The sequence below is a fragment of the Malurus melanocephalus genome, unplaced genomic scaffold, assembly GCF_030028575.1.
Source record: "Malurus melanocephalus ecotype Western Australia unplaced genomic scaffold, MMel_1.1 scaffold_244, whole genome shotgun sequence".
NCBI lineage: Eukaryota > Metazoa > Chordata > Aves > Passeriformes > Maluridae > Malurus > Malurus melanocephalus.
The window spans coordinates 288271-310583 of record NW_026623476.1 but is presented as its reverse complement, the minus strand read 5'-3'; the positions used below and the strand labels follow the sequence as shown (position 1 = coordinate 310583).

General features: G+C 44.6%; 1 protein-coding gene across 1 annotated transcript in view; it reads left to right on the top strand.

The window, feature by feature from the left end:
* The window catches only part of LRRK1 (leucine rich repeat kinase 1), a 70464-nt gene that overhangs the window by 6185 nt on the left and 41966 nt on the right, over positions 1 to 22313 (top strand). Inside the window, exons 3-6 of the mRNA XM_057375288.1 lie at positions 13220 to 13383; positions 14255 to 14426; positions 16680 to 16859; positions 17485 to 17633. Coding sequence (XP_057231271.1) covers positions 13220 to 13383; positions 14255 to 14426; positions 16680 to 16859; positions 17485 to 17633 — 665 coding nt within the window. The remainder of the gene's footprint in view (positions 1 to 13219; positions 13384 to 14254; positions 14427 to 16679; positions 16860 to 17484; positions 17634 to 22313) is intronic.

Here is a 22313-nt window from a genome sequence, read left to right as displayed (position 1 = left end):
GAGCTGTGTGTCAGAACTGGACCCTGTCTGCCCTCTGGGAATGGTGCTGGGTTGGATTTGGTGGCACTGACTGAGCACTCGGAGGGGATTTGTCACTGGAGTGCAGGATGAGGCTCTGCTGTGGTTGCACTCAGTATCTCCCTGGCCTCCTCAAACCCTGCTTCCCCTCTCCTGGATTTGTTTGTCTTGTCCTAATTAAAAGAAACTGAGCAGGGATACGGGGGGGTGGCTGCAGTCTCTCAAGAAGCACAGGGTTTGTTTTTTTAGCTTGGTTGAAGAGCTCTGCATAATCTAGAGGAGGTGACATATAATATGAATTTTGTAGGAAGTACAGTGCAAGCCCAAAGGCATCACTTTATGAATGTGTGGAAAAGCATAAAAATTCATCTCTTTTCCATGGRCTGATAGGTTTCTTTGAATCTTATGAAATTTCACAGCTAGGATTTAGTTCTTGTATGATTTTCTAGGAGACAGTTSCCCAAAGGTGTAGGAGAGCAATCATCGTCTTCTGAAACATAAAGGTGCTTCTGTTAAAGAGCTTATCTCCTTCTTATTGTGAATTTTATTCAAAGTCACAGAGCACTCATGCCACTGGTGTGTGTCTCAGAGGTGGAATTGGATTATCCTTCAAACATGCCAGAGGGTGTCTCTTCTCTCCTGCTAAATCTAGAAATGAGCATTAAAAAGAGGTGTTGTGTTGGAATGTGTCTGTGGAATGTCTGACATTACATAATTAGGAAAAACAGTGCTGAAACTTTTTAGTAGCTTTATAGAGATTAACTAACTGCTCCTGCACAACTTCTTTKGAGGCAGATCAGATGTAACTCAGTGACTTCCCACTGTCCAGGGGAGCGCAGATAGATGGGGACTGTGTGCCTGGGAAAGGGACCTGGCTGTTACCTGAGGGAGCAAACAAGTAACCAGAATGAATGGCTTGAGTTGTCATCTGGACTGGACCAGAGGCCCCCAGAGCTGTGCTTTGCAAGTGCTGTGGTGGCCCTGCAGCTCTCAGGGCTTTGTATTTGATCAGAAAGAAGCTGCAGCACAATGACCTTTGCAGCCCTGCCTGGGCCATGGCTCAGCTCAGATCTGACTCAGAGGGGAAGCTGCTGCCTGCCCTGCCACTTCCTGAATCCTGGAAAAGGCTCCARTGTGAGTAAGAATTGAACTGGAAAAGTCAAAGCTCTGCTCAGGAGCAAATGCATTTCATAGGGAGTTTCACAACAGTTTGAGGGGAGGCAGCTCAAGGTTGGCTAATAGCAGATGGAGCAGTTTTTCCTCCTGGGACACACTTTGTGACTCCAGCCTTGCTCCTGGTTGGCATCAGGGCAGGATATGTGCAGATGTGGACTCAGTGATCCTGATGGGTCCTTTCCAACTCAGCCCAGTTCTCTGATTTCTGATTTCCTCACAGTTCTGCCCCATTGTCGCCTTAATTGTGAAGRGCAGGGACTTGTGTGAATAGCTTTGTTTAGGAATTTTTCCTGCTGAATAGAGGAGGAAGGGAAAGTCAACACCCCTGCTATCAATTTGTTCCTCTTGAAATCACCATGCAAAGGTTAAAAATCTTCCCATCAGCTCTGTGTGGGGACAGGACCAGCAACTGGGCCTCGGGGCATGTTGTGCTGTGTGACAGGGAAAAATACAGCCTCTGCTGTCCTGCTTTTTCCATCCACACATCACCCTGTAGTATCATCACCCTGAGTTTTTTATGAAATGTGGGGTGAGGAGGATAAGGAGAGGGTCTGGGAGCACTAGAGAGCTGCAAAATGTGTCAGTCGTGTGAAGTTCTCCATGGTCAGACTAAATCAGCCTTGAAGGTTTTCTGATTTTCTTCCTGCTTGTTAAGCTGTGAGTAAATCTAAGTTGAAACAGCAAACTGAAAGGGTTCCTATGAGCTAAAAAAGGAGAAAATAAAACAGGTTTTTTGTGTGTGAGTCAGTCTTACTGCAGAGTGCCCTGCAGAAGGAGAAGTAGGAAATGCTCAGCAGGAATAGGAAGTACACTAGTAAGGCAGTAATAGGCTTGTATTTTTAAATATTTAAATCAACTCTTCATACAGAAGTGGTGCAATCTCACAAGGGSCCGAGAGCTGCTGCAGAAGGCTGCTCTGCAGCTGAGCATGCCTGTGGTTGAACCTGCTCTCCTGTGTGTTACAACATCCCTCCAAACCCAACCTGCCTTCTCAAAAAGGGCAAGGAATGTTGAAGCATTTACAATTTTCCTGATAAAAGCCATCAAAGCCAGCCTGCTCTCAAACTTGAGGGCTGTGTTGAGGAGGGCAGAGCTGCTGGGAGAAATAGTGGTGCAGTAAAAACCTTGGGAAGTTAATTGACCCCAGTCTGACCTGAGAGCCCGTTTGATTTACAGGCAGCAGTGAAACATTGATCTTTATCTGAGCTGTATCTGGAGTTATCTGCTGCTTTACAGCTTTATTTTTCCACCTTCCCATTAAAATGTATTTGTGGTGTATTACRCTGAAGTGTAACTTATGATGACTCTATCAAGAAGCCTGGAAAAAACCAAAGATAAGGTGATAAGGCAGTAAAGAAAACCCCTTGCCCTTAGAACTTGTACACAGGGAGTGCTTTACGATGTTCCTAAGGTGTGATTTATAGGGCGTTTTCAGCTGAGGGTTGATCTTGGGGTCATGGAACTGCTGTCCTCTGTTTCAGTGGGGAAAAAGCAATTGATRGTGTTCACACCAGCTCAGCCTTTACCAGGCCTGTAATTGATTTWTTGCTTTGACAGAGATGGTGCAGGTGATTTTATACTTGCATTAAGAAAATGCTATGAATTATAGGGGTTTTATCCTCCCCAGAGCCTATGGGGACCTTATCCAAAATCCATTAAAGTCCTTGCAGTGACATAATGGGATCTTCAGGGATCCTTWCAGCATTAATCTGTGGTTTGTTTGTTTTTTGCTGCTCTGATGGATGAAGAGGCTGCCAGGGCTGTGCTTGCAGGAGGCAGTGAGCTGGGAGGAGCTGTTTGCATTGCAGATGAGGGTGCTGGGGGATGGATTTTATACCTTTCGACTCCCAGCCTGCTGTATAAAATCACAGAATCGTGGAGTTTTTAAGGTTGGAAAATATCTTTAAGTTCACTGAGCCCAASTGTTCCCCCAGCACTGCCCAGCCCACCATTAAACCGTGTCCCCAAGTGCCACATCCACGCAGCTTTTAAATCCCCCCAGGGATGGTGACTCAACCATGAAGTCTGTCTCTTAATAGATTCTGTTTCAGATTTTACATCCAGTCAGRCTGATATTTAATTCCTTCCTTTAACCCAAGCCTGTGTGCTCATTAGTGGGTCAGCAATTGCTTATTTGCGTGATTATGTATCACCACAGCAGTGGCTCTTTTATGTAAGCTGCTGATATTTTCACAACAAAAGTGTCTCCATGTTTTAATTTGTGTCTTGCCCTCACTTGGAGGACTTACTTAAAAAGTCTTTAGGTTTTAGGAAAGGCCCTCASCCTTCCAAAAGCCTTTCTGCAGTCAGAGGGACTCTGGGAGCCAGCAGTCTGTGTTGCTGGCAGGACTTGGGGTGTGCCATGGAGATGCACAGTGGGAAATCTGGGGCAAATTCTCTCTTTTTGGGCTCTCTCTCTCCAGTTGGAGAGGGCAGCAGGTCCCTAGTGAGCTTCAGGAGCTTCTCATCTGCAAAGACAACCCCTGTCAGTGTCATCCAGGAGTGAGGGAAAGGGTCAGTCTGGCAGAGCAGAGTGGGAGGAAGGAGCAGAGACCTGGAGTTGAGAKCAGGAGGAGCAGCTTCATTTCCTCTCTAATAATCAATACATAGCTCCCAGGCATAAAGGTTGGCATTTCAGATACTGCTGGGGAAAACTTCATCCCATGCTGTCCCCAGTTCCTCTCTCTGCATCGCTGAAAATCATGGAAAAATAATGAACCAAAGCAGTGACTCAAACAAGAAGTCTGGATAAATTTAGCTCAAATATTCTTGGTATGTTTGTGGTCAATGTGGAAATTGCATCACTTCTTGTTTTAATGATCAAAATATTGCTTGGAAAACCGGCATGGCTGCCCGAGAAAGGCTTGAAATGAAATCTTTTAAAAGCAAGTACRTCTTTGCTTCACCTGCAGTTAATTGGTTTTGGGGGTTGTTTGTTTTATTCCCRTCTTGGTTAAAGAGTTTTTGGACTGGAGGTTATTGCTGCTTAATTGAAAAGCCACAAGGTTGAGAGCTGATACACTCTGCAGCGTGATTATCCACTTCACATAAAAGTTCTGTCTGGGGAGTAGGATTCAAAAAGAGTGCTGGTAATTGCTAAAGACAAGACCTCCTCCAGAATCTGCCTGCACGTCGTTCTGTCTTTCACATCAAAGAGCCTTTGAAAATGCTTTTATTTTTGCATCAAACAGGAACGTTTGGGCTTTTTTTTATATATAACACTAATGAACAGGATCCCTTTTCAGATCTCATACACAGCTTGAAAAACAACAAGCCTGGCTCCTTAAGTGAGCTTGTAATGCTGGTCATAATTCTCCCATGTTCTGCACCTTGGACCTTTCACAAAGTGGCAGGGTGGGAATTAAAGCTGCCAAATCAAAGCCATTTGCATGGATAGGACCAGGTTCTTGGATGCAATGGATCAGAGTTCATCGAAGGTTGGTAGGAAGGGCATGAGCTGTGCCCTGCCTCATTTTGCTGTCTSTGCCTTGGAGCAGACATCCAAAAATGCTGTGAGCTGCACTGGGGTCAACAGGGACACAGGATCCTCCCAGCAGAGTCCTTGTCCTGCCTCCACTGAAATGGGTGCTGATATTCCCAGGAAGACAAAACACCTCCCTGCAAATGCAGGGCTTTCTGCCACTTGTAGGTTTTGCCRCAAGTAGGAGAAAGTTTTATCAGCTTTTGTAACCCCCATTTGGCAGCTGCACAGCCCAATTCAGGACTGTGCTGTCTGGGCCAGCAGCAGAGGACTTTCCATCAGGTTTTCCTTCTGCTCCAGACACAGCTGTTAAGGTGATCCTCCCTCTGAGATAGTCTGTCCTGGAAACCAGGATCTTCTCTGACTGCCATGCAAGAAGAGTTGGAAGTGGGACGTGTTCGCGTCGAGTTCAGTAGAAGCTGGAGTGGAGCCTCACTTTCTTCACTATTTTGTGTGGATTTTTTGTTTTCTTTTCCAGACTGATCCATGCATCCCTTTCCTCTTGTGTTCTTCCGAGCTCTGCCCTTCCCTTGTCTCTGTTGTTGTCCCTTCAAATCTCATGATGCCAACCATATCCACTATCTTGCTCGCATTTTCTTTTCCTCTGCACGCAGCACTTTCACTTAAAGTGATCCRAAGCGGTTGTCTTAGTGATGAGAAGTGAGGTTTGCAAGCAGTGTTTTATTAGTCAAGCAGTAAAGAAGCTCACTGAACTGTGTCTAACATGTTCTAAGCTTGGATTTTGCTGCGTGGGATGTTTACCCCCTCAAATCTCTGGGAAGCCTAACAAGGTTCAGAAGAAACCAAAGTTAGTCATGAAATTTTATTTTGCAAAGTTTCAAACAAAATCCAGTCTTGGTTTGGTTTCCTGGCTATAATATTTGATTCACTTGGGCAGGAATGGTCTCACTTGAGACACCTCTCCTTCTTCTCATGTAATCATCCTCTCTTTCCAGCCATGCCTGAAGAGGAACACAAAGCAAATCCAAAAGTGTAATCGTATTTCTGCATGCCTAATGTATATCTCCAATTTAAAATTTGGAAAGCAAGAGTGGCATAGCTGCCTTGCCTGCAGAAGCATATTTCTGAATGATTCAAGATGTAGGATGGGAACCAAATCACTGAGGCCAAAAGACAAAAATAGAAACTTTCACTCCAGAGCTGAGTCATTTGTATTTTCAATACAGCAGCCGGCTCTCTGGCCGTTTGGAGCCCTCGGTGGCTTTCCTTTGGGGGTGGAAGTTAACACCATCTCTGTTCTCTGTGGTCTCTGCTGATCCTTCCTGCCCCAAAGAGGGCATTGCTGGAGGGATGAGGGGTATTCCCACTGTTGTGAGAGTTGTGCTTGCTGGAGGACATCACTGTCCCATTCCTTCCCTGCTGCTCTTCCACCAGGCACAGCCCAGAGCRGTGGAAGTGGTGCTGCACCCCACARCCKGTGGGAGCACAAGAGGAGAGGCATGTCCCAATCCCTTGTTCCTTTTCCATGGATAGCTGCAGGAATCATTACTCACCCTGGATCTGTTTTGCTCTTTCCAGCGTGTTTTGCACATTGCCATGATGTGTTTGTTCTGCCAGTCATATTCCAGTGTAATTCTTCGTGCTTTCTCTGACCTCATTTGTGTAGCCTCTTTTGTATTTCAGCAAGGAATAAATAGTCAGCTCAGTTTGGTTTTAACTTCTTGGACAGCACAAATAATCSTCAGAGACCTGGATATCTGGGAGAGGCACACACAAATGCAGGAGCCTGCTCAGGTCTGGCAGTGCTGGCACTGCCCACTGACACTGCTGAGTCCCAGTACGACCTGGATTTGTGGCTTTTCTGTTCCCTCTTCCCTCATTATCCTGAATGATGAAGAAATGATTGTGTAAGTGTGGAGCTAAAGCCTTTGGAGGCGTCTGGTTCTCATAATTCCATTCTGGAGCCCAGTGAAAAGGCAGGAATCCAGAGCATTTTTCCACCCGGGACTTAATTTTTTCCTTTCAGGTTTGCATTAGCAAATACTTTTTTTTTTTTTCCCTTGCAGGTTAAGAGTGTTATAAATAGAAAATTTCCAGTGATTCTGGTGATAATTGGTCACTTTACACAACTGTACCTAAAATTGTCAGCGTGCCCTGGGTGCTCACTGGAAAATGTTTAGTGCAGATCAGCACAATGCATGTGTGGTGCTGGCATGTAAACAATTTCTAAATACTTCCAGAATCTTCAATATGGGTGAAAAAGATCTTTTCAGTGCTGGATTTTTGCCTTTGAAGCATTCTTCYGTGTTTCATATCTGGTTTCTCTTAGGGTTTTAAGTCTCCTTTTGGGGCAGTGAGCATTGATTGTGAGCTGTGTTGTAGATGTGGGTGGCTTTTGTGCTCAATACATCATCTTTTCCAGGGCCTTTGGCAGGCAGACCTCAGTGCAGAGCCACTCCTTTAATTAGCTGAAATAATGGATGTTTGGGGGAAATGGAACCACGGGAAAGAGGCAGAAAAAGYCAGTGTCCAGAGAAGCTGGCACATCCCATTTGTTGTGGGAGATATGAATTAGGGTCAGAGAGGCCATGGCCCAGTTCTGGCACAGGCTCTGCAGTGGGGATTCAGAACTTCCCCRATAGACACCTTGTTTTCAGTCTCTTCTCCCAGGGGGATTTATCCGTGGTTCTGGCCACTTTTGAATCTTGGCAGGAACATTTTGAGGCAGAATTGGTTGAGCCACATCTATTTCACCTAAATCTGAGAAAAGGTGAAGTGGASCACAGGCTTCTTGCTGCAGGATGGTTTTGGGGCAGGTTCTGGCTCTGTGGGCAGGTGGGGGACACGAGATACTGTTCTGTGACTTCACCTTCCAAGAAATGAATGAATGAAATGAATGAACATAATCTCTTCATTTTTTTTTTTAAATGAAACTTTGAAATGTGAGCTGATTAGAGAAGGAGCACAAATTGTACCTTTGTTTGATAAAGCATTTTTACCCACTTGGGCTGATTGAAAAATTTATTTCTTTATTTTTTATAAAAGAACACAGCATTTTTTTTCTTCCTGGTTTGGGATGGAATTTTTCAGTATCTCAAAAATTTCCAGAGGACTGACCAGAGGACTGAAAAATTTTTCTTACCCATCTAAATGGAAATCCCAATGTAGGGCAGATCCCTTGAAATCACTGGAGGCTTCTCGTTGGCTGGTGCTCAGTTTGTTAGCCTGAAGTTTTTCAAAGCAGCAGAAGATGCATGAGTCTGTTGCAGAGACTCAGAAATAAMATGGCTTTCCATTAATTTTGCAAARTAGCTGGRTAAAGCTTGYRTGGAGTATCACTGAAAAATGTTCAGCGTCACCGGTGAGTTTTGGAGCATTTGGAGACATTGGCTTTTAATATTCAGCACATCTTCARCCTCATCTCTGTCCCGTTTTTTATTTGTGCTGTGGCAGCGCTCAGGAGTCAAAATGGCAAAAGATTAATGTGGTAAAGGTTAGCTGTGGCCATCTGGTGCTGTTGAGGAATTACTGTCTGAGCTCAGCCCGAAGAGGCGGCCTCCTGCCCACCCCCATCCCCACATCCTCGGAACCAGAGGCTTGGATTTCACCGTAATGGCACATGGGGATGCAAATATCTGTCCAGGCTAACCTGGAGCAGTTAATTCAGACAAAGAGGCAGCCAGGCTGCCCAGAGCYGTTCCATCCAGCGCTGCTGTGGGAGCTGCTGGTGCCGAGGCACGGGTGGATATCGGTCCCAGGAATTTACAGCTTCACTGGCACCCTGCATGGGATGCTGTGGTAAAGCACCTGCTTGGCTTGCTCCCMTCTCTGGAAATACCTGCACACATTATGACAAGGTCAGTAGCAGTTTTGGAGTTTTATTATTACTGTWATTCTAGTTACCTTTCTGCGCTGATTTATCCTGCGTAAAGCATCTCAATTATACCTTTCTCTGCTAAATAAAAATACTCTGCTTAGTTGCCAAAGAGCTGCTGGTTTATCAAAGGGCCTAATGKAGGATTTATAAACTCTTGTGAGTTTATGTGTCAGAGATGCAGTGATTTGGGCTGTAAGGATAATAATCATCTGTGCATTGTGCTGCTTTGTTCTGTAGCTGTTTGCTGATTCACAGCACTGACCTGCAAGCCCTCCCCCTTTACAGATGGCAAACTGTCAATTTAGACATTTTTGARGGTTTTTTTCATCTTCTGTAATAATAAGGCCTGTGACATGGTGTAGCTACACATGACCCTAAAATTCTCATGGTACTCTTTATTATTAATGAGGCTTATTTTTGTTTTGTTTCTCCATGCTGGGTCAGCAGTTCGTTGTACTTTAAAAGTGACACCTTGTACCCTTTTAAGGCWGTAAAATAACACTGCTTATTTATTGATAACCTCTGGTTTCATCTGGATRTTTTTCAAAAGAAAATTAATCTTGCCCTTAGCTTTTATAAAAGGCTGTTACTGCAAAAGCAAACTTAAAAGGTGTTTCCAAAGTATAAAACATGGAAATCAAGGGAGAAATTATTCCAAAGTTAGTTGCTTTTATACAAGCTRTTAAGAGGTGTGAGGAATAGAAGATGGATGTGTTTTTAGTGTTAGAAAATGCCWCCCCTTTTCCCCTTACAAACAGCCCTGGGTTTGCTCTCAGCTTTTTTAGCAGAAGAGCTCTGAGTCTGTGGAGAGGTTAAACAGATATGATGCAGAGATGCTGAGGCTGAATGATAGGGAGTAAAGTCCATGGCTTTATTTTGATAGATGTTCAAAGGTGTTTGAGGAATGAACCCACCTCAGTTTAAAATGGGCTTAAATTGATCTGCTTTTTGGGGCTGTGCTCTCACAGGAACCTGTGCCAGCACAGGAACTGTCCCCAGATCTGTGTGCAATTAAGCAAAAACTGAAGGAGGTGACAGTGGGTGTGTAAGAGTTCCTGGAGTTCTTTGAACAGTCCAGGAATATCCAAGAAGTCTTGCTGGAATATCAGCCCTTGCTCTGCTGCTTTGCTTACAGCAATGTTGTGCAGTAACACAGACCCTGTTGGGGAAAGTGCAGTTCCTAAATCCATAAAATCCAAGAATTAAAAGCACTTTGCTACACCCAGCTCAGGTGCTCAGCGTGTTGCACARCCAAGTCCAACATCAGAGTTTCAGTATTATTCAGCTCCTGTCATTATTCTTGCTCTCCTATCACATTGCTCAAGGCTGGCTGTGAGTGAGGTGACTCTGACAGAAAAGCCATGAAGAGCTCAGGCAAAAAGCAGGAGACATGAAAGGTTGAAAGCAGAGCAGTATTTCTTTGGATTTCAGCCCAGATTTCTGCTAAAAATGGCTGGTGCATGTATTGGCAAAACTTTATTCCCAGCCTACATGAATGCCACTGCTGATGGTAGGTCAGTCATGCATCTTGTAGAAATGAAACAGTCTTTAGTCAGTAAAATGTAGTTTTCCTCATTTATTTTCCCCCCACTAGTGAATATAAATTAAGCCTATAGAACATGCTGCTTCTTCATTTGCACTTGTATTTCAGAAGCCAGTATATCATGTACTAAGTCACCAGGAAGTCTTCTGTGAGCTGGGTGAGGTGCTTAGCTTTGCCTTGGATGGCTCCTGTGCTTTTTGGGAATTTGGGAATGGACAACCAGCCTGTTCTCATTTAACCTCTGAAAGCTCTGGTAAAATTTGACAGCACCATGTGAGTACAGCTTTTGGTTGAGGGCAGACTTTTTTATCTGTATCTCATCAGTTTTAGTCTTTTCAGGTTTTTAATTGATAGTCACAAGAACTATTTTTTGCAGGAGACCTTTGGCACCTTCTTCCCTCTGGCCTTAGGCCGGGGGTCGATTTAATCTGCAGCATGGAATCATAGAAGGAAGTTAAGACTTAAGAAATTTGAGAGATGAGTATCATTATCTTGCTGGCAGGAATATTTAATATAAAAGCATTGGTTTCAAACAGTAGAATTACCCAGATTTCTTAGTGAAACTTTTATTGGATTCTACTTGATGGATGCTCAGATGTTCAAAACTGAGCAGCTTTGATTAGATCAATAAAAATTTGCTTAAGACAAGACTGAAATTGAGTTTAATATCCTGAAGACTCTTCTGAGAGTAAACTCCATGGTGCCAGCTGTTTGTGACCTTCCCATTCCTGGAGATCCCAGAGTTCTRCTCCTAACTCATGGCCAGTCCATGTTCTCCCAGCACTGCTGGTGGCACCAGCAGTTGTGACTGAGCCCTTACACTAAAAAAGGACTTAARAAATTGTGGAGGTGGCCAAAATCTAAGAGGAAGCCCGACACAAAATATCTGGGATGTTTTGTGAAGTACTCATTTGGCAAARCACAGAAGCAGTCTTGGGATTGGGGTTGAGCAGGCAGAGTTCCCCCTTSTTTCAGYAGAACCCTGTGACCCTTCTGTCCCKCTGGTTTGWGTGGGGCAGCTCTGTGGGAGARCTGGGAAATGCTGCTTTAGGGAGAGCTCTGGTGTGCAGGATGTGTGGGAGGYTGGCTGGAGACCTCTGTGCTCGAGGAGGATGTGACTCCAAGGGCTGATGAATCTCTGAAATTCTTGTACCTCCACCCTCTCTGGCCGTGATTTAAAAGCAAAGAARGATAGTCCTGTTCAATTCTTTGGCAGAAGGGATGTCCTTTTACATCTGGAATGGCTGAAGATGTGAGTCCTTAGTGACAGTCCCCAAAAGCAGGGTTGAGGCTGGAGCTGAGCAGAATTAGTCCCTCCTTTCTGCAACTTTTAGGAAGCAAATGGAAGTTGCTGTGCTCTGTCAGCCCTGCTTTGCAGGGCTCCTTGAGCAGGAAGCTGAGCAGTTCCCAGCTGTTCTGCATCTCCGATGTGAGGCATTTTTATCTCCAAGGGCAATTCCAGAGCCTCTCTYTAGGTTCCAGGATTTCATCACAGGATGCTGAGCAGGGAGGCGGCGTGTTCCAGTAACTGCAGGCCTTGCTTGGAGCTGCACTTCTTGATTTTACTTAGTCCCACTCTAAGTTGTTTTGACTGAGAACTGTTTTGCTTTAAAGATCTCCCTTCYATCATCCTTTAAGCAAACTTGCCTAGGAATCATTTGCATTTCCTGCTTTTGGTGCCCATGAAAACAAGAATTAAATTATATATGATACTCTCAGTGATCCCTTGTGGGYGTGTGGTCTCCTTGAAAGGATTGAGCTGAATGCAGGGGGAATTTCTTTTCTCATGTGCTCCCTAAAATCACAGAATTATGCAAGCACTGCACCTATTAACATGGACTCTGAGATGCTATTTGTTCTGCAGTAATTTAATCCCACTTTCTTCAGCCTTGATTTCTGCTCCTTGTCCTTCACATATTCTGCATCGTCTGGGCAAGGTTATTGGTGAGGGCACATTTGTAATGGCACCAACCTCTGGAGCCATCTCCGATGTCTGAGTGATTTGAGCTTCGTTTAAATAATTGATGAGAAGTGTTAGTCAGAACCTACTGGTGATTCAGACTGCATTATTCAAAGGTATTTACTGACAGTTATAGATTGCTCCAAATTTACTTCTCTTTCTGGGCTGCATTAAACTAGGCCCTTTGTGAAATATTTTATTAAAAAAAAATCCTTGTTAACATGTGTGAAAATCTGTGGGCTTAAGTGCTTGATTTAACCAGTTACAAATAAGCAATAATAATTCATCATGTTTTAGCCGGAAAAAGTGAGTACAAARTGGTCTCTTTTCAAGTGAAAAATGCTTTTTCCCTCTGTCTCGCATGTTGTTCAGGGRTAGACCTGAAATCATCTTGTATTTCAGTGACTTTTCTGCAGCTTTCCCTGTCCTGGTTTTTGGGGAATGGTTGGGAGTGAGACTTCCTGGCTGCCTCATTAGCCAAACACCAAAGMATCGTCTCTAATGGCTGCAGCTTTTCATCTCTGACACATAAAAGCTCTTCTGGCTCCCAATAGCATTTAGGCAAAGAAAGTCTGGTCTAGGAGATTCTCCAGAATTGATTAGGATGACACTGGGCACCTTGCATAATCTCCTTTTACTTCCTTTTAATTTTTCAGAGTAAATAYTCCCAATTTCTTTTCCTTCCCACTCACTGAGGTGTCTAAAGCTCTGGTTGAAAGTCCTGGAGAAAGACAGAGGGGCTTTATCAGGCTCCTTTTGTCAGGAGTGAGGTCTGACTGAAGCAAGGCCACTAACACCAGATGTGCCTTTCAGATTGCTGGCTTTGTGGGAATTGCTGCAGGTGCCAGTCCYGTGTAATCCCTTCTCTTCCCTGGTTCCTCAGCAGGAGGATGAGTGTGCCAGGCTGATGAAGGGTTTGTGTGTCCGTGGTGTGTGTGAGCTTCCACACCTTCCTTTGGAAACCACCTCTGGGAGCCATTGGGGAACTCACTGCTGCTTTTAGTTTCATGTCCCTCTTGGGAAGTACTTTCACATTTTATCTCTTTCTTTTATCAGGTTCTTTTTTTAAAAAATATACYGTAAATATTCCACTGAAAATAATTCACTGTCTTCTTTTATTCCCAGGATTCACTGACATTGCAACTGTGCATGAGCAATGAGCAGGTCTTTCCTCCTGAATTCTCTTTTATGTTTTTCTTGCAGGATCTGTGGACATGGGTGGCAAACAGTCCACAACTGGCGACGTGTCCGTGATCCAGACCCCTGTGACAGAAAGCATCCAGGATGCTTACAAAGCTGGGGACACCAGCAAGGCCCAAGAGTTGATTAGGTTGTCCTGTGAGGAGACTGCGCTGCAGGTGGAAAAGGTTGGGTTGGGTTACTGCTCTCTCTCAGATTTTATTGGCAAAGATACCAAATTTCCAAGCTGCTGCTTTTTTCTGTCTTTTTTTTTTTTTTGTGGAAAAAGTCCATTTAGTTGTGTGGATACCAGTCATGGCTGGTTGTGTGGGCTCTGCAGAAATGGGACTCTGTTTGCCCTTGAAAACCCWGCTCAGGAAGATGAGACAGACCACAGGGAGCAGTGTCTGCAGGAGGCTCTGTGAGCAGGGGTGCTGGTGCTGTGGTCACCAAAACAGGGAAATGCATTATTCCCCGTAAAAAGGAAGCACTTTATAGACTTAGCAAAAAATGTATTCCCCCATCAGTGCAAAGATGGCTAATGGCCCCATGGGAAGATTTGCTGCTTGTGTGTGGGATTTTATCACAAACTCTGTGCCAGCTTCTGCACTGCTCTGCCTTCAGAGCCCTCCTTTTGAGCCTGCTCTTTACACAGAGCTGATCTTTGTGTTTTGGGGGGGTCCCTGCGTGTCAGGTCCAGTCATAGTGGCCATCTCCAGAACAGGTAATTCTGCATTTTGCAGCTGAGCTGTGCCAGTGCTTTTTCTGTTGGCGCATGAAAAATGGATTTACACTCACCATTCTGTGCCTCAGGCACTTCTGTGACAAAACCACACAAAAAACTGTGATACAAACCCCAGCAAATTAATATAAATTTATCAACACCCATTATTATTACGATGGCTACCAGTGTTGATGACATTCTCGGTTAATCCCGGCAACAGTGGACATGCCTTGGTGTGGGCACAGATAAATCCACACAGCTCTAGAAATGCTCTTTCTCTACCTATTCCCTTGAACAGAGAGTTTTTTTTTTTTTTGCTGTTCTTCTTTCTCCAGTGTCAGCTTTTAGGCATTGCAGCAGCATATGGGGATCTGCAGGCGGTGAGGTACCTGCTGAAGGAAGCGTTGGTGGTGTTGCCAACAGAGCCCAACGATGACAATGCCGCCGTGGTGGCTGCGTATTTTGGGCACAAGGACATCGTGAAAGAGCTGCTGGATTCCCTGCGTGGTAAGCCCTGGGCTGACCCCGCTTTTCCCAAAATTTGTCAGGAGCTACAGCTTCCAGCAGGCATTTGGGGTTGGGGTTTTTTTTTCACATTCCTTTAAGGGGAGGGATTTAGTCATGGGAAAGTGCGTGGAGGGATCAGATCTCTGCTGTGCCTGAAGAAAACTTTCCCCGTGGGGGGAAAAGCACATACATAAAAGTATTCCATGTTTGCAAATTGTAAGTGGAGGGAGATGCCATTGAAACAGTTCATTCCCAGCAGGCCTCACAGTTGGGTAGCATCCCAGAGCCTACAGGGAAATTAGGGGATTTTCAGGATGCAGCATCATCCCAGTGCGATCCAACAGTCCTGGTGTGCAGGGAGGGAGTGGCCTGACTGCTCAGGGACACTTTGGGTGCACAGCTGGCACCTACTCTGTTTCTCTGCTTGATATTTTGACTTTCAGGGRAATTCCTTCTTTAGAATAATCATTATATTTTACTTAGATTTTGTTATAGCAAATATTTTACAACAGAGCAGAGACATTTTGGGACTCAGACACAATTCCTAAGGCGGCAGTGGGGGCGGGGGGCAGAGCTTAATTCTGACTCAGGACCAGGAGCTATGTTTGGATTCCTGTTGCTCTCTCAGTGTTCTGTGAGCTTGGCAGTTCTGTGAATTTGGGGTCCAGAGATCCTGCAGGACATCTGGGCCAAATCCTTGACCTCGGGTGTGCGGTAACACGAGAGCTAAGTTGGTTTCTGCAATATTTAACCTGAATATAGCTGTAGCTCCTCACTGGGACTAAATAGTTGCCAGTGGCCTCACTGAGAACAGGAAYAACCTGTTGGGAAACCTGCTTATTTGGTGTCCTGTTGGAGCACTGGTAAGGAAAATAAACATTCCAGTTTGGGGGATGCAATTAAATGAATATTTCCTTCAGCCAGAAAGGAAGCTGAGTAACTTGGTAGCAAAAATTAAATTATATTAATMTAATACACTGAGTAATGAAAAGTGACTTAAGTAGTTTCTGGAAACTCAGCTCAGTTTAGAAGTGACCAAATTCCCTCCAGCCCTTGTTTTAGGGGGGCCARTGGAGGAGCTCTGTATAAACAGCAACTTTCCGAAATATAATGCAGGACTTTCCAACTGTTTTCTTGGGAAGTTGCACAGAAACCAATCACAGAGCTTAGGTATAAATTGCATGAATTTTCAATTTGGCTGATGCACTGCAGTGATTCTCCCTGGAACAGTGAGAACTGCTTGTGGCTTACAGCTTAAGTGGAGCCCATTTTTTTGTAGCAGGAGGGTGAGGGATTTGGTGGTGTTAAGAATTCAAAGAGTGATGTAATTTCCACATGGATAAGCTGCAAAGAAGCCTTGACATGTAAACCTTGGGCTTGTGGATGTTCCTGTAAGTGTTTCAGAGAGGCTGTGAATTTGTAAAGTAAATGGAGGTGGTACAGGGAACCAGCAGAGATTTGAAGACTGCTTAATATTATCAGAAATAATTTTGTCCTGGGCATTTAATTACATGCGCAGAATTAGGCACACCTATAAGAAAGGTGTGTCCTACAGGAAAACATTGTTTTAAGGAAAGAAAAAGCAGCAGTTTGATAATGACTAAAACATCAGCAAATTCAGRCAGAAATCAGAACAAGGTATTATAGTTTCTAGCCTTAAATGACATTTGTCTGACTTGACTAAGAATTGATAGTGAAGAGTTGATCTGAAATGAAATATTTGAAGGGGAAATGAAAGTTTTTGTGGGAGACTTCAAGTTGCAGTGAAAGCAAGCTAAACCAATTATTTTTTGTTGAGCGAAGCATTTATTTTTGTTTTGTTCATGCAATAGCATGAAAAGCTATCTGGTTTTCCCCCATTCTTCATATCCCYTCCCATGAACTTGGAAAAAGTGGCCAATCTTGGGTGTTTGGGTCTAATRTCTGTTGGATCTGGATGCAAAGACAGTCCTGATCATCCCTGTTTGGGATCAGATGTTTATCTGCTGGTGTTCTGGCAGCATCCTCAGAGCCTTCCGCTGTTGCTGCCTTATGAACACTTAGACAGTCAAAAAAATTCACCCCTTAGCTGGGTGGGTAAAGAAGAACAATTTGTGCCTGACCAACTTAGAACCCTYCTCTGAAATATTTTTTTCAATGCAATCAGTTTCTTTGTCCTCAGCCTGTACCAAACCCCTTTGCACATCTGTTATCTGTGGGTATTTCTTGGGCATCGCAGCCTGATGGCACTAAGATTTTGTACATTTTTGGTAGGTCCTAACASTTGCCAGCAGCTGCTGAACTGGATGCTGGCTATTGCCTGCCAGCAGGGCCATTTGGACATTGTCAAGCTGCTGATCCGTGCGTACAGCGCCGACCCCGAGAGCTGTGCTGTCAGGAGGAACGAGTTCCCCGTGCTCATCCGCCTGCCCCTCTACGCTGCCATAAAGGCAGGTGGGTACTGCAGGATTCCACATGGTGCCCCTTTGCTGTGAGCTGTTCCAGGAATGGGCTGAGCTGTTCGCACAAAGAATGGTATCCATGTGAACTGCCTGGTCTGGAATTGGATTTCCAGCTGGATAAATTAAAATAAAATTGGCTCTGAGTCTTTTGACTCGGCCAAGTTGAAGTCGGGGCCTTGGGAAGTTAGATGGCTGTGAATACTGAGAGGCTGAACTTCTCTCTGTAAACTCCGAGGGAAARGACCCTTAAAAAGTAGAATCTTTGTAAGTAAAAGAGTTATTGTTATGGACACTCTGGCACACATGCTTCATTTAGGCAGAATAAATTATACTTCAAAGCACAGCTGTGTGTATGGGGAAAAGCATGAGAAAAAAAGATGGGGAAAAGCAGAGAAAAAAGAGCCTGGGCCAGCACTTTTACACAGTGTCTTTGCTGTCTCAGTTTGACCGAATCGAGTCCAGCCACTGGAGGAAACAGCCTTTACACAGTTCAGTTTCCTTTTTGCACACCCCCACAGTTTTTTTCAGAAGTGGTTATTTCCCAGGATTTCTGTTCAGCTCCTTGTTGGTTCATTTACATGAGGCAAAGGGAGCAAACAATCTGCTTTTCTCCAAAGGGAATGAAGATGTAGCTGTGTTTCTGTTGCGGAATGGAGCTTTCTTCTGTTCCTACATCCTGATGGACAGTCCTGAATCCAGCAAACACCTTCTGAGGAAGTATTTCATTGAGACAGCCCCACTACCAGGTAGTGCTCCAGCAAAAACAGTAAGTAACCATTTATCTGTCTGAAGAGATGTTGTTTTAAAGGGGAACTGTGTTAATAACTGATAATCTTTGCATGCCTGCATGGCTGTGTGGCTGCTGGTTCTTCTTCCCAACAAGAGCCTTGTGATTTGCTGCCCCTTTGAACAAGCTGTGAACGTGGCTTTGATGCTGAATTCCAAGGTGTAAAACATCAGGGCTGTGAGTGGCATCCCTGTGCAAGGCAGGGTGTGCAACAACTCCTGGGGGATGATTTAAACACCACCCTGTGAACCCTGGGGAGGGAARCCCTGGCTTTGGGCTCAAAGTCTGCCATAGAAGAAGCTGGGCTGCCTCTAGCACAGATTTCCTCTGTGCTCCCATGGTCATCACTTCCTTCAGGTTTCTGTCCTGGTTGCAGGGTGGTGCACAAGCTCTGTGGTGTCCCYGAGTGTTGGTGTGGCCCAGAGCTGAGCATGGGAACCCTTCTGTGTCAGACCAGGCACAGCAGGTAAAAGTGGACTTGTGTGGCTTTTTGTTAGCCAGGAGCATGAGCAAAGCAAAGCAATCATCTTCCCTGCTCAGATCCTCAGCAGTAAAAAGTGTCTCACATGGTTACTGCTTTATGGGAAGCGCACACGATTTTGTATTTGCACTGTTCCTCAGCAATTTATTATCATGCATTTTTAATTTTTTCCCCCTCAATGGGTAGTTCAACCCAGACTGAATAGGAGCAACAGATCCCTGAGCTTTCAGTAGTTACAGTTTTCATCAGGTGACAAAGAAGTTGTGGTGAAAAGATGTCCCTAATCAATCCAGTTGAATGTCTGTCTGCTCATCTTACAATATTGCAAGCTGTTGGTTCTGCTTTGGTGTGAAGTRAAAATAAGGAGAGAGGTTTTAGTAGTTTTACAAACTTCTCCATTCTCTGTTTTTCTGCCAGAGCCCTCTCACTGGGTTCCTGTTGATACTCTGAGTGTTGGGCCACATAAGTGAGCTTGACTTTGTGTTAGATTTGGAGTCCTCTTTGTGCTACTCTTAGTTTTGTTTACAGATAAACAAAAGATGAAGATAAGAGTTGATAAAATGTCTTTTAGAAGAAAAAATAATCCAACTGGGTAATTCAGCTTGAATAAACTTGGAATAAATGTTTGAATCACAGGGAAGAGGTCTGTTTTCCATGTGAATTTGCTGGCAATATTTAACTTAGCTGCTGTAAAAATGACTCAGCTTTGCTGTTGTCACACCCTGAGCRAAGAAGAAGAGAGCAGTCTTAAAACATCAGCTAATTGCCAGAATGGGCTGGTTTAAAAAGAAAGAAAAAGGAAAAAARCAGAGAAAAAACACAGAAACTTGACCCTGATTCTCCTAGTAGCTGTTTATTTTTGATATGTTTGCTTATTTAGTGCTTTCTCTTTGAATTCATTTTGGCAGACTGGGACAAATTCGGGAGGATCTGTCCYGGTTTGTCAGCAGAGCTCTGATCTTTGGGAAGCGACTCACACTCCCTGACAACTTTTTAAAACACGACTTTGTGGCAGCTGCAAGCAAACTGCCTCGGTGCTTTCTTCTTATCTCAGAGGATTCACCCTGGGATGGATTTTTCCCTGGGAGGAAGCAGAAGTGGATTTGTGTKGAGACAGTGGCTGCCAGCTGGATGTCAGGAAGTTCTCCCCTCAGACAGGGAGGGCAGACCCAGCACTGATGCTTTCAGAGTGAGCCCAGAACTTCAAAAGGGTTTGTTCCTTCTGTGCTATCTCTGAGTGGAAACTCTTGCACAGTTAAGCTCCAATGGATTTCACAGTAGTGAATGTAGAGCTATGCAGAAAATGTGCTGGAGAGCTGCTTTTGGCTGCCACACCTTSCAGACAGCCCTTGCACTGAGCAGAGCTGCCCTTTCTCAGACAAGGGGAGTTACATCTCATTTTCCTAATATCTGTTTCTCCTTTTCTTGTTTCTTTCCTGGCGTAAATTTATACCCAGAGCAAACCACAGTTTTGCTAAAGAGAGGAAGTGGCCCATTTTCACAGGAACAGGTAACAAACACCAGAGAGCCTTTGCAGGGAAGCTGCTGAGCACGAATTCCAGACTTCAACAGATGTAGTCAGCATGGAGATAAATGTAACTTTTCAGTATGTGCAGTCTGAGATATATTTAATTTTTCCATTACAGGCCAGAAAAGAGCTTTGTCTGCTGCATTTTCCCTAGGAAATATTTTACCAATAATTTTATATTCAAGCATACTAATGTATACATGTGCGTGGGATCCTCCTCTCATTTCTTTATCCTGTTAATCTCACTTACATCACCATCAGCACAGAGATCTGCAGCAGTCCCACACAGGATTCAGAGCAGGGTTTCTGATGGAGGGAACAGATCCCTGTCCTCACATTATCCCATCTACAGCAGGAGCGAGCTTCTGTTGCAGCACGTCAYGTCATTTAGGAGAAATGCTCAACAGCCTTTTTTAATCACCTTACCAGACAGTCTCAGATTTAAGTAAATATTTTTCATATTTATAGCTGATCCTGTGCCCAAGAGCAGTGGGGTTTCTTGCTCCTGCACAATTTCCAGTTCTTTGCCTCAGTGCATCCCCTGACATTGCAGAAGTAGAAGATTTCAATTTAGTCTTTGGGGCTTGTATTGAGAAATTCTTGCCTTGGCAGGAGCGGGAAGTCTRCAGAGGTTTTTGTTGCCCTTCTGGAGAGCAGTGAGCTGCCTGCAGTCAGGCCTTGCCCTGGGCTGACATCCTGTGAGCTCTGTCCCTGGTTCAGCACAGAGCTCACCGCCAGCCCCAGACCCAGAAAGGCTCCGTGAGTTTGGCATCACAGACCTTTGGAACCAAAGAAACAACTTTTCTGGGAAGATAGTGGGATGATTAAGCATGAGTTGGGGAGGAAATCCCCTCTTTATGTGGCACTGCTGTCAGGGTTTCTTTCACTCAAGTAACATTTTCACTGCGGAGTCCTGAGCCAACCAAACCCCTAAGGTAGCTCCCCTGACATCAGGTTGCTGGTACCAGATGAATTTGGCCCCCTGTCCCCAGGTCAGATAACAGGGCTTGGCTGCCCCCCAGTTGGCAGAGACACCATCAGTCCTTGTCTCTGGATAGGAGGGAGAACTGAGTGGGAGGGAGGGTACAGATTGCTGGGGTTCCAAAAGCTGCCCTGGATACAGGACACCAGCCCCGCAGTGCTGAGAGCAGGTGCTGGGTTTCACAATCCTGTCTGTGGTTTGACAAGTCATTATCTGCATTCTACAGGTATCTCCTTATCATATTAAATACCCTGAGGCCATGCCTTGGCAGTTTTGAGGGAAATCATACCCAGCAATCTAAATGCAAAACAGAGATGGGTTATCAGTCTGCAAAGAGGAGCAGCACAGCCACAAGGTCCTGCTTGCACCCCTAAAAGAAGGCTGTAAGGTTGTGTTGTCACTGCTCTGCTTGGTGTACTCAAGAATAAGTGTTTTTCCCTAAGCCCAGGGATTTGTGGTGTGTGTTACAGGTGAGAGAAAAGCAGAAATCTGCACAGTGAATTTAAAATTCCTGTAAGCAGGAAGCTGTTAAATATGCAGACTTGGGAAATCTCRCAGCAGAGCAGGGTGTGTTTGGGGTGAGTGTGAGAGCTTTGCTGTGCAGCTCTCCTGGGTGCTGTGCATTTTGCAGTAGCAGTGGAGACTCTATTTGATTTCTTGTTGTGCTGGCTTACTGTGTTCTATTGGGGTGCCTTGTGGCAGGGCAGTGGATGTGGCTTTAAACAAACAGCCTTGCTCTCCCCAGTGACACAACGGGCRCAACATTTCCATTCATATTTGCAGGGCTGTCCTGGGGCATCAGGAGTGAAGGTTTGAAAAGCACAGGGTCTCCACTGAGCACAACTACTGYCAATATCTAAAAAGTGCACCTGTTTGTACTTACCCTTTGTTCCATTCTCCTAGACATTTGAACTGTCTGATCTACATGACCTGGAGTTCTGAGTGTCAAATAAGTATTTGGGATAAACCTTTGTTTCCCTTTTCTTTCTCTCCCTCCCCAAAATACATTCCTTTTAATTTTAAATTTGGGGTTAAAAATCCTAGGAGCTAAATGCTGGGTATTGGAAAGCAAATTAAATTTGCTGTTGGGTTCTTGCTGCCTCCTGGTGGAGAATTAACAGTCGTTCAGTTGAGGCTGATTTTGGGGTGAGTTGTGTCAAACCCAACAAGTTTATGAAAACGTTTTGGGAATATMATTTTTTTAAATTGCATTTCAGGATAAGGATTGGAATGCAATGAGGTGATGTTGAAAATGAAGCCTTGGGTTGTTTTCTTGCATTGGTGACCACTGTGTGTTCACTTTTTCTCCTGTCCAAGCTGGAACATGAATTAGTATGGACTGCTGAAGAAGTCCAGTTCCCTGCTTGAGCTTGCTCATGGTCTTTGGAGTGAGATCATGGAGCAGATACAACAGGGGCTGCTGATATCCAGGCATGATTTCATCTCTGAGTCAGTTTAATTCCTAGAAGCAGATTGGAAAGTGAGCAAAATGTTTCTGGCCTGTGCTCTGCTCTGCCAGGTTCCCAGTGGTGCAGCACAGGCTGGGAGCAACTGAGGTTTCACTAAGGTGGTTTTCTCTTCTCTTCTCTTCTCTTCTCTTCTCTTCTCTTCTCTTCTCTTCTCTTCTCTTCTCTTCTCTTCTCTTCTCTTCTCTTCTCTTCTCTTCTC